This window comes from Balaenoptera musculus, chromosome X (assembly GCF_009873245.2).
Source record: "Balaenoptera musculus isolate JJ_BM4_2016_0621 chromosome X, mBalMus1.pri.v3, whole genome shotgun sequence".
Taxonomy (NCBI): domain Eukaryota; kingdom Metazoa; phylum Chordata; class Mammalia; order Artiodactyla; family Balaenopteridae; genus Balaenoptera; species Balaenoptera musculus.
The window spans coordinates 38670781-38683054 of record NC_045806.1 but is presented as its reverse complement, the minus strand read 5'-3'; the positions used below and the strand labels follow the sequence as shown (position 1 = coordinate 38683054).

General features: G+C 41.6%; 1 protein-coding gene across 1 annotated transcript in view; it reads left to right on the top strand.

The window, feature by feature from the left end:
• EFHC2 (EF-hand domain containing 2) overlaps positions 1–12274 on the top strand; it is a 178059-nt gene that overhangs the window by 68569 nt on the left and 97216 nt on the right. Inside the window, 4 exon segments of the mRNA XM_036839265.1 lie at positions 828–1051; positions 3927–4178; positions 6308–6421; positions 6751–6889. Coding sequence (XP_036695160.1) covers positions 828–1051; positions 3927–4178; positions 6308–6421; positions 6751–6889 — 729 coding nt within the window.

Below are 12274 nucleotides of genomic sequence, written 5' to 3'. Positions count from 1 at the left end.
TTCATCTAGTTAGCAAACCTTTTTACCTCCAGTGGCTAATTGCCATTTGGGTGTACTTCGGGACCCTGGGTCCATATTCTCAAGAGGAGAAGTGAATGGGCATCATAGGGTTGGAAGTAGAAGAGGGGATGAGATCCAGAACCTTTAACCCAGAGCACTGGTTAAAACTTGAAGCCTCTGATAACTCTCACTTTGGGGGAGTGGATGGGTGGCGGTGGACAGAGTCCATAGAGGAAGAAGGAGGGAGAAGAGGTTGGTAGAGGGAAGAAGATTCCAAGAAGCTTCAAAGCAGCATAAAGTCATTCATGCTTATAGAAGCCGTAAATCATGGTGTTAGCATCTACCATAGTGAAGCTTATTAGCTTACTTTTTTCAACCAAGAGTGTGCATTTTTGTGAGTACTCTGCTTTAGGGTCTTAGTTCCTTGCGTACTGTGCTCACATTGAGTGCTAGTGGGTGAAAGTGAGCATGCTTGTTTTGGGAAAAGACATGATGGTAGTGTCTGGCACATTAGGTCACTCTGTTCATACCCCCTCCTCCTTCCCCCCTGCCCTAGTCTTTATGGTTTACTTTAATAGAGTAAACCCTAGTACCACTTAGGCAACCCTAACAACATGCAAGGCTGGTCAAATTACCCTGGGCCTCAGAAGTCTCAGCTCCCTCTGGCACCCTGAGAGTTTGAACATACTGATGCTACTTCTCCAAGAAACAACCCTTTGCCCGCTTCACTGTGGTGGGAAAGCATTCAGGGTTGTTATAAAGATGTACTGTGATCTCTTTCTGGTGAGCCACACGATGAAACAATTGTGTTTTATTTCACACCGTAGGAATTTTTATCCGGCGTCATCGGATTTCTCTCCCGCCTCCTGATGAGGGTCAGTTTTATACTGTGCCTCATTTTAACATCAACATAGACATTGTCTTTCATGGTCGGACATTCAAGATTTATGACTGTGATACATTCACAAAAAACTTTTTGAAGAAAATAAGAGTCAGATTAAACCCCCCGGGACAGTGTCCAGAAGATCCTTATCTGAAGACACGGAGAGAGGTAAGTTGATTCATCCATGAACTCTTATCTTCAAGATGAGAATCCCTTCAAAGTCAGTAAAGGGTATTGGTACTCCTGATGCAGATGTGAAAGAACTTTGGGGGCCATGGTCACTGGAGTTGTCCTGTTTTCCTCTGGGCTGGAGGGAAGGCTGGGTGTTGGCTTCGGTGCAGGAGATGCTCACTTTCTGCCCCTGCCCCCACTTCTCTCCACGGAGAGTCTCCCTTCCAGGAAGTAGGAGTCTTCAGCGAGCTGCCCGCATGGGACGGTTTCTAAGAGGCCGTGATTGGCTTTGTGGTCACTGACAGTGAAAGAGTTGGGTCCACACTTACCTGGCTTTTCTTTTCCCATTTTAGTTGCCTAACTCTGGGAAAATCTTTGCTCCTGTGCTACCGATTTACTGAACCCTTTGGGTACGCCTTTTTCCTTCTTCCTTGGGACTCCCAGCTCCCTTTATGGTGTTATCAGACGCAGAGGTGTTCAGGAGTGAGGAGGGCCATGATTTCGACGTACTCCTATGATGACAGGATGCTTGTTTTCGAAGGCTGACCCCAGCTAGTGTAGGGAGGAAAGAATCAGTGTTAGTAGTATTACTGTAGTCTTTCCAAAGTTTTTTTAAATGATCCCTTGGCCCAAATTTTATGTTTTACAGAAAAATCTGAATACCCAAAAGGGCAAGTGTCATGTGGAAGGTCACATACCTCACCAATCTTCTTGCTGGGCCTTGAACTCAAATCTCTTGCTTCTTATCCTGATTTTCATTTTTGTCATTTGTTTCTCTTTTCATTGAAGTATGATTATGCGCAGTAAAATACACAGAAATTAAGTATACAGTTTGATGGGTCTTAACAAATGCATGCACCCATGTAATCCACATCCAAAATCATGGTATAGATTTCCCTCCCCCCAGAAAGTTCCCGCATGCCTTTTTGCAATCTGTCCTTCTCCCCACCCAGGGATAAGCACAGTTCTCGTTTCTATCCCTATAGATTAGTCTCATTTTTATTGTTTCTAAAACTTGTAATTAACTTCTTTGCAGAAAGATAACATAAAATTTAGAATAAAAATCTCCTTTGATTCTGCTTTGATCTCTTGTTAAAAGCTGCATGTAGGATCATTCATCTATTCCTGCCTCCTAGCCCCAGCAGAATTACCCTCTAATGCTGTAGGCGTACAACCCTCCTGAGAAATATATATTGTTGATCCTGGCATATCTAAGGTGAAATCCCTGTGGCATTATACTTGTGTGTATTGGCATGCAAGGAGATTTATGGCTTGGGTTCATTTCTACTTTTTCCAAATGCCCTAGAAGAAGGAGTCTAGATAAATACAAAAGTCTTTAGAACCAGCAGAGAGAACCTAAAAGAAATGGATCTATATGATTTACCACCCTTTGCATCTGGCTACATTCACTCACTAACAGCTGGTATTATATGATAGTTATTGTGAATGATGATGCATTATATGAAATACTTAGAACACTGTGTTATTTCATAAGTTTATAAGGAAAATAATCTTTTGTTCCAGGAATCAAGAATAAATACCAAGAACAGCCAAGAAATGTTTTTCCTTTCAGATTGGAAGAATCGTTTTAGCATTTATTCCCTCAGGGAGAAAGCTCTTCAATAAATATAGAAATCTGTGGAAAATTAGGAGTTTAGTAAGAGGCTTTTATATTGACTTTAATGCATTTACTTCTCCAGTGTTTGCTGCCTTGAAATGTAAAGTTAAAATTAAACAATTTAACTTGAACTGAAAAGAGCCTCGATGGTATATAATCAATAATGCATTTCTTAGAGGCCTTATAATGCCAAAGAAAGATTTTTCAATCGTTGAAAGTAGAGATCTCGTAATTTCATTTACATATCAAGGATAAGACTGAAGAGCCTCTGGAAAGGCCATCATGTCTCCCCCACTGTCTTGGGATAAGTCTGCACCTAGACTGCCCTGGACAGATGCAAAATTTTGAGAACTTACAAGTAAGATTACATAACCCGATGTGGGACTACATCTCCCTTGCTAGTGAGCACTTCCTTATATAACCATCCTATTAGGCTACATTAGATAGAATGGGGGCGGTTTGCTCCAAGACAGGGCTGAGACTGTGCAAATAGAGGAGTTGGGCTGAGAAGACTGCCGAGCTAGTGCTTCCTGATTTGGGGGCCAGAGCCCGCGCATTAGTTCTGTACAGATTGGAAAGTTCTCCATTTGCTTTGCTCCTGTTTCCATGGCCTTTCAGATCTTCACTATCTAAAGCTTTTGAGCAAAATAAAACTGTGAATATATTTCTTCTCTTTTACCTTCACAAAAATCTTTGGTTGAGTAAGAAGCATATACAGATATGAGTTTTCAGTGAAAAGAATTTTTTGGTTGAAATATAATTAACATAGGCTTGGATGTACAAATATTAAGCATACCCGTTGACAAGTTTTTAAAAATGTATACAATTTAGTAACCAACACGAAAATCAAGATAGAGAATATTTCCATCACCCCAGAGAGTTCCCTTGTCCCCCTTTCCAGTCAGTCCTCTCCCCAGAGGCAATAACTGTTCTAATTTCTGTCACCATATATTAGTTCTGTCTGCTCTTAAACAAGAATTTTAAGTCTTTGAGAAAAGTCAGTTTTCAAAAACATTATAGAAGTATATTTTAGTGTGTTAAAATAATAATGAAAAGCTTCCTAATACTTGATTGTCTGTATTTCTAAGGTTGAAACTGGTTTTATATGCATATCATGTATGTTGTTAGTTGAAATTTGAAAAAATGTCACTGAATAGTCTATAGAAAAGATACCTTTATATTCTTTGATTGCTTGCATCCCAGAAGCAACTATGGAAAAACTTCCACTCTCATTAACCTTTTCTCCATTGGCAGAAGCTAGACTGCATGGAACCCTTACATCCCTATGAGTCCTTCGACACTCTGAAACAGTTCCTTGAGTGTGATAGGAAGGTTTTGCGTTTCTTCTGCCTGTGGGACGACTCAGGCTCAGTGTTTGGGGACCATAGAGAACTCATCCTGCATTACTTTCTGTCTGATGATACCATCGAAATCAAAAGAGTATTGCCACATAACTCAGGAAGAGATGCTACGTCATCGTTCCTCCAGAGGAGGAAGCTGCCTAAGGTGGGCTGAAGACTCTAGTCACTCACTGTCTGGAATGTCATGTGTTATGACTGTGTGATGACAAGTCACCATGTGTTAGTGCAAGTGTTTAGAAAACTCTCACTTTGTGCCCTCTATTAACGTACATCTATGAAAGTAATACAGAGGATATGACAAATTGGAGTTGGAATATTCAGGGCTTGAGGCAAGTAAAGGAAAAATGTCAAATGCAAGAGAACTACCTATTCATCAGTGAGTTCACCATGAGTCTTATGAAGGTAAATGACTCTCTAGTAAAAGGATTGCTCGTGGCCTTGGGCAGGGCACTGGCCTCTGGCCTCTGTAGCCTACTGAGGAGATCCCACTGTATTGGTCTGGGTTGTGAATACACACACACACACACAAGCGCACACACACACACACACACACACACAGGAGTGACTCTTCTGAGAGTAGCCACCAGTCACCAACTAGCCACTGGCTAGCAACAATGATAGCTTTTGCATTTTTACTATTAAAAAAGAGTTGTCCAAGTGATTTCTACACATGTTTATGGCCATTTGAGAGCTAATGTAACCTGGGTGCAGCAGAAATGGCACAGAGACAGAAGACCTGGGTTAGAATTGTGAGTCTGCCACTTAACAGCTGTGTGACCTTGGGCAAGTCATTAACCTCTCTGAGCGTATTTCCCTATCTCTAAAGTGCAGTTAACTAGGCTTCCCTCCTGAGATAACTGTAAAGACTGAATGAGATAATATAGTAAAACGCACTATCTAAGGACCTATGAACACCTATAAGGACACGTGAAAGTATCAAGGCTTATTCACAGCTCTACGTTATATTTTATTTCTTATTTGGATAAAGAATTTTGAAACTTAATTCTTAGTGCTACTGAAAAGATTACTGTAATGCTCATTTCTGATGCAAACAACCACTGGTTATTTGCTTATCACAGGAGACTCTTCCAGATTCTCTGAGTCTCCTGCCAGAAGTCCTGCTGTGTTGCTTCTTGGGGCAGGGGCAGGATTTGTCCCAGAGCGAACTCTGGGCGTATGCACAGCAGGTGGCCAGGAGGTGCCAGGGAAGCCTGTTTTTAGAATGGCTTTGAAAAATAGGCTAAATATAAAATTATAATGACATACTACCTGACGTTTGCAGTGTTCCTTGACATCAGTTGCTTCATTTATTCTTTCATTCAACAAATATTTAGTAAGTGTCAGTTGTGTGCCAGCTCTGGGGTTACAGTGAGAAAGAAAATGGATAAAATCCTGCTTCGTGGAGCTTCCATTCTCGGGAGAGATACAGTAGCAGTGGGTGTTCCCTTGACACTCACAGCATCCTTTGAGAAAGCAAGGAGTAAGTACTGTTGTTGCGGTTAGATGACACAACTGAAGTCCTGAGAAGATAAATGCCTGGCCCCATGTCCTGTAGCTAGGAAGCAGCGAAGAGAGAGTTTGCATCTAAACGTACTGTTTTTTCTTCGTTACGTGGCTTACTGACACCCCACACATCATAAGTTCACACATTGAAACTTAAACATTTTATGTCACACGTATCTGGCATGATTCAGATTTCTCATGTGTATGGGATAAACGGATCACTATCAATTTCTATAAGTTAGTTCAGATATTTCCTGCCTGGACCACCTCCAGTGGGGGTGGAACTGAGGAGTGCCCTCCTTGGCTTGCTCCGGGCCACAGTTTCTGTTAGAGGCTGACTGCACTCCACTGCCAACGAGTGCGTCCTTGCTCAGGATCAGGCAGGGTGCTAAGCAAGTAAAGAAGGCAAGGCAGGGTTTCTCCATCAGGGCGTTTTGGAGTTTAAAGATGACTGCCGATGAAGCAATTAGAGGGCAACAAAAAGTGGTTTAACCCTGAGGTAGGTGCTACGGAAGTTTGAACTGGGGACAGGCCAGTAGGATGGGAGAGGTCAGGGGCTTTATCAGGGCCTTGAAGGAGGGGGGGGAGTGTAGACCAGCCTGCAGCGGGTGGGGAAGCAGGGGGAAAGGTGGCTGGAGTCTGTGTCCTGTCTTCCTCGGGATGGCAGAGAAGAACCATACGGGGTGCCTCTTCCCGCTTGAGTCCCTCAACAGGAGCACGTCTGTGTTTAGAGGCCATCCACTACATCTTGATTTGATTTTTATCTTCCAGTATGGCCCCCCTGGAGTCTATCAACCAGGCCAGATAACAGACCGGACAGTTCTCAGCGGAGATGGTGGCTTGTCAGAGAACCGAGTGTATGGCTGCCTGTTGGATAAATACAAGGTGAGTCACGTTTTATTACTGTTTCCAGTGTGACTTCCCTGGAACCTGGAATGTGGGGTGAGTTACGTGTTCTGCTTCTGGGAGATTAATTGTGAATGAAGTCGATGAGTATATAAATATATGCATTGCACTGCCATTTGGTAGCACTGCATTGCTAAAAGAATGTTTTAAAATGTTAATATTGAGCGGTTGTCTTTTGATTTGATTTAAAAATTTTGGTTATGAATGATATAGTTGATTTTTTAAAATTTCTTTTTCCCTTTGGGGGTGGGTGCCAGTGTCTTTGGTGGGCCTGTGGTGTCAACGTCACATTCCTTTGTTTTTATTAGCTAGGAAAAGTAGACCAAGAGTTTTACAAAGAGAGTGACCTGTCCATAGGAACCACCATCAATGTGTGGGGAAGGAAAGTGCTCCTTTGTGACTGTGATGAATTCATGAAGACTTATTGTAAGACTAAATATGGAATTGGTAAGTGATACATCTGTCAGTTAGAAAATAATATGTAAAACTTAGAGTCTTTGTTCCCTAGTTAGGCTTAATCTGACTTTTGAGTTTCAAATTCTAAGCTCATAATAGCTACCGTTTATTGAGCATTTGCTAACTGCTGGGCATCTGTTGTCTTATTTATTCCTAACAACAATTCTAGAAAGGTAGGCTCGTTATCCCCATTTTAGAGGTGAAGAAACCATGGCGTACAAGGGGCTTACTTGTCGAAGGTCATGCAGCAAGTAAAGGGTGAGCCAAGACTTGAACTTGTCTGCCTGATGCCAAAGGCTTCCATTTGCCCGTATAGCCCCCTGCCTCACTAGAGTATGGGGGAAATGCTTTGGTTAAGCAATTGCAATGGAAATCCAAACACTTTTCTTTTCACTGAATTCTTGCTTACCACAGAGGATATACTTATTTGAGCTCTCTGGGGAATTGTGCCAATTTGCTCTACCTTTCCTGGTGAGGCTCAGCCAGGCTTCCAGCTTCTCTCTTCTTAGATATCCATTCCATTCAGATCAGGTTAGCGCAGTTCAGAATGAAAACCAGTGATTTATTAAGCACCTACCACATGCAGGTCATTGCAGTCGACAGAGGAGCTGCAGAGTTGTGTAAGGAGTTTCTAGGCTTGAAGGGGAGCAGAGACCTACCGCATGTTACACGGTGTTGTAAGTCACAGAAGCAGGTGGAGGATCTGAGGCGGAACCTGAAAAACACGCCCCTCCATTTGCTAAACCTGCCGGCCAGCTCTGCCCCCACCTGGGCCCTCTACCCCAGGCTCCAGGTACCTACCAGTGCTTGGCGAAGTGGGGTGGTGGAAGGTGCCAACCTCCCAGACTGGGGTTTGGAGCTCTGATGGGGGATGCTTACCCCGCTCTGAACCTTGGAGCATTCATACGAGCTCACTTCCTGAGCGATGAGTTGGAAGCCGGAAGCAACCACAGCTTCCTAAAAGGCAAGGTGCTTTGTCTTTAGAATGAGACGAGGCCCACCTTACGTGTCTTGGTGTCCCCACTGTGTCGTATTCCTGGCCTCCTGGGAATCTTTATATTATGGGAGAAGGCACACAGCATACAAAGGGGCTGGAATAAAAGAGAATTTCAATCTCCCTCCTCTGTGCATGAGGGGAACTTGTTCCACAGCATCTGCGTGCCAGATTAGTCAAAATGGAGCCAAATTGGTGGCCTCTTCTTATATTCTTTTCTAAAATTAGTCCTATTTAGTGGACACAGTTGGGCATATTTGTTTTAGGGACTGAGGGCAAGAAGCAGCCAGGAATGTGCAGGTAGTGGCTACTGTAGAGAAGCTGCTAGTGACCCTTAGATAGTTGGGAAGGATAGTTTGCTTTTTAATAAATGGAAGTGCCTGTTCAGAGTCAGCAAGTCTTCAGTGTAGACTTGGAAAATTTTTTAAAATGATATATATATGAAATGAGTCACTGAAGACATTTACCTGTGTCCTACTGAAAGATTACCTTAATTTAAAGGGCGTGGTAAAGGTTCAAAACGTCATATGATCCCTTAAATAGCAAGTCCAACATTCGGTTGATGTTTGTCTGTCAGCTTGATTTTGAGAATATAAAGGTCGCATTTGGGAAAATGAGCGTAATGCTGGAGAGACACGGTACACTGTTAGTCTTTTAACGGGTTTGCAGGGAACTTTCAGAGGCAGAGTAAATCCACCGGTGCGCTCCAAATCTAGCCATCCCCGGCAAATGTATCAGCTTCAAATGCCCTATGGTCCATTTCAGTTGAGCCCTAGTGCTTAATTTCTTTCTGCTCACTTCTTTTGCTCACTCTATAGACTTACTGTATTACGTTAAAAAAAGTCATTTGTGCCTTTAAAGCTAATATAACGTGAGCATTATGCATTTAAACAGAAAATTATGCAAATGCAAAATTATGATATATTTTATAGTCACGCTGACTTTTTATACTTCTCGTAACATATGTTAAAATACCCCATTTAACAGACACTATTATTACACAACATTTCTTGAGTAACAGCAGTGTACTTAATATAACTAATGACTGGAAATTATATCCATGATTCAGGGTGGAGGGGAGTGAATCAATATTCTCTGATAATCTTTACATTTGCTTTTCCTGACTTTTTGGTAACATTAAATTAATAGACTTAATGTTACTTAGATACAGTTACTTCTGACATTTTGATTTTTTTATAACTCACCTGGTTCTAAAAATTCATGAGACTGACCAAGTTTTATACATTATATTTTGGTATCCTTGAAGCCCAAACCAGGACAAAGTCCTGGCAATAACTGTGGTCACATTTCCTTCCTTGTCAGTAATTGTGGTCTCCACAGGAAGGAGCTGACAACTGCCAACGACACAGCTAGGGACCTCCCTAAGAGGAAGTCAGGGGGAAATTTCTAATGCAGTATACAGCCTGGGTGCTTCAGTACCTTCTCTTACCTAATGCCGCCCCAACATATTTTGGGGGAGAAAAAATGGCAGACAGACTAAGAGATGGAGTTGGCCACAGTCCCAAGAATTGTGCATGAGTAAGCTTTCTATTATGTGGAAGCAGAGGGCTTGGTAGAATTCCAAGAGATGTATGTAACCCCTGCATAAAACCCAATCTGACTCCTAAAAAGATGAGATTGTTTTGTGTATTTAAGGATTCTAAAGAGAAGGCAACTTCTTCCACAAAACAGTCCAATGTGAGTCCCCCACTAGGCAGCTTGGCCATCCCGCTGGCCCTGGCGTGTCTGCCGGGCGGGAGCTTGTCACTCCCTCATTATTTCATGTGCCTGAACACGGACTGGCAGATGGAGGCCTGTCGGACTTTCCTGTAGCCTGAAGGTTGGAAAAGGCTCCAGGGGCTCTAGCAGGTGTTTCTTTCACTGAAGAGACAGGGATTTGAATGTAAACTGTTCTTACCTAGAATTCCTGCCTTGGGTTATTATTTCTTTGTCTATAAGAGGACTTTCTTATTATCGATTCTTAGTGGTTGGGACAGCCAAACTAGTAATAAGACCATTCATTCGCGTTGTTCTCGAATACTTATTAGGCTATACCAACACTAAGGATAAGCAAAAAACTGAAAGCACCTTTAATTTTGTGGAGTTGTTTATGGCCGCCTCTGAACTCTTGGTGTTAGAAGCAGCAGGGCATCCAAGATGAGAGTCTAATGATCACTTGAGCAAATTAGCCATCCCAAGGTGCAGCGACAGAGGTAGAATTTGCTTCTCGTCTCTCCACATGGCTTTGATAGAGCTAACAATTTCACCTTTTTTTTTTTAACCTCTCCTATGAAGTGAAGAGGGTTGAGGATTAGATGATTTCTAAGGGTTTTCTAGCTAGAGCTAGAAAATTATGTGATTCACTAATTATTTGACCCAAAAATGAACGTCCCACCAAAATCATTTGACCTGGGTATTGGGTACAAGCAGAGGTGGATTTACCTTGAAGTTAATGAAGCTTAAGCTTTAGGGTTCTTTCTTTGCAGGGGCCCCACTCCAAGGTCCTGGGCCTAATTTTGTCTTAATTATTTGACATTTTTAGTCTTAAAGAGCTTCTCCCAAATTATATAAGCTTTAAACCTGGGTCCATATCTGGGTTACTAGTACATCAGAGATGAACTTCGATGAAGGCTCTTTCCAGGATCGTTTCCAAATGAGATGATGAATCGTAAATCACTGTGAAGGAGCATTAAGACATATCCTTTAAAAAAATCTATCACCTCTCGGTAAATTTGTTGCAATCTGGTCAGTGTGGATGGACATTCAATATATATGTTTTTACAAGTCTTTTGGAATTAGAGGAATCAGACTACTTGAAAGACAGATGTGTCTCAGGATACATCAGAGTTGTCAGTTTAAGGAGATATTTGGGAAGATGCTTTGTAAAAAAAAAGGTATACTTTTTCATTAAATATTTTTTTAACACCTGAAACATGCAGGATGCTGGGGTGATGGAAAACCAAAGACAGAAAGTTATTCAGGTGCGAGTTCAAACCTTTGTGAATATACTCAATTACCCAGAAAAATGAGATCTTAAGTCAGGGTATCCAAAAAGATTGGATTGTTAAAAAAGTCAGACATGGTGGAGTGGAACAGTTCTCGGCATTTATACACTAGATGGCACTGTGGGTGCAGAGGAAAGCTCTAAATTGATTCTTTTGTTACTTAAATCTGTGGCAAAAATTATGTAGTTGAGAAAACAACACTGTGTTATAAAACCTGTAATTTTGGGGGGAGGTGTAGAATGCATTCTTAATTACTGTGAGATTCAATATGTGTCCTCTTTTGGTTAGGCTGCGTAGATTAGTATATAGAGTTGTATGCGTACGTCCCCTGTTAGAAGAAACCAATCACGCCCCAATTTTCTAATAATCATGTAGAGCTCTCCCTGCAATCCCTATGGTCCTTTTCCTAGAATGAAGGTACCAGTTAGTGGTGTGTTTCATGTAACAATTAGCAATGAAAGGGTCTACTGTAATTCTGCCTAATTCCAAGATTTGAACTTTCCTCTTTATTACCAAAGCTTCTCTTTAATTGCCACAAAAATAGCAATAGGAGAGGCTCACCAGTCACTTCCGTACCAGCAGTCTGGCTGCCCCCTTTCACTGAGTCAGTGAGAAATGTTTGATGGCATTCTCTTTGCCAATATGTCTTCTGTAAGCAGTTTCTGTTAGGATGGAACAATACTCTTTTGGGGATTATGCTTGAAGAGATTTCACACAAAGGCTGTTAGGAAGTCTAAGTAAATGTGAAAGTTGAAAATGTTTTCAAATCAGAGTTAGAAACAGCCTCAAACCCTTAGCCTTTTGATCAATCAGTACAAAAAAAGACTCCCTCAATTTTAAGAGTTAGGTTGCCTTGGATGACAAATTGATGCACATTTTCAGTTAGAGAGGTACGCACTAAATCTGTACTCTTCCTTCTATTAGAACTTTGGCAATGGAAAAGGAAATCTTTGCTTATGTGAACCTCCTTTCACGCACTAATGGAAACGCCTATGGGATAGTCAACCTTGGGGAAGAGGTAGAAATTAGATTCCATGGGTTGTTTTGTTTTGTTGCTTTGTTTTGTTTTGTTTTAAGAAAGACCCTGACATCTTCTTTGCCATTTGTGGTGTGACAAACACAGGTGACTGGGATCTGTTGAGTCAATGTATTATTTGCTTTGGAGAACACACTTGCTTCTCAGAGATTGTACAGCCTCACAAATGAGTACCAACAGCTCCTAGGCTATTATAAATATGTCTCTTCTTCTTCACAGATGACAAATGAATAAAGAAAGTCAACAGTATTTACCACTTAACACTCCCTTTGAGAGTAGGCAGTGGCTGTTTTAAAGGTTTTGTTCGTTTGTTTGGTTTTGGTTTTATTCCTTATTTATTT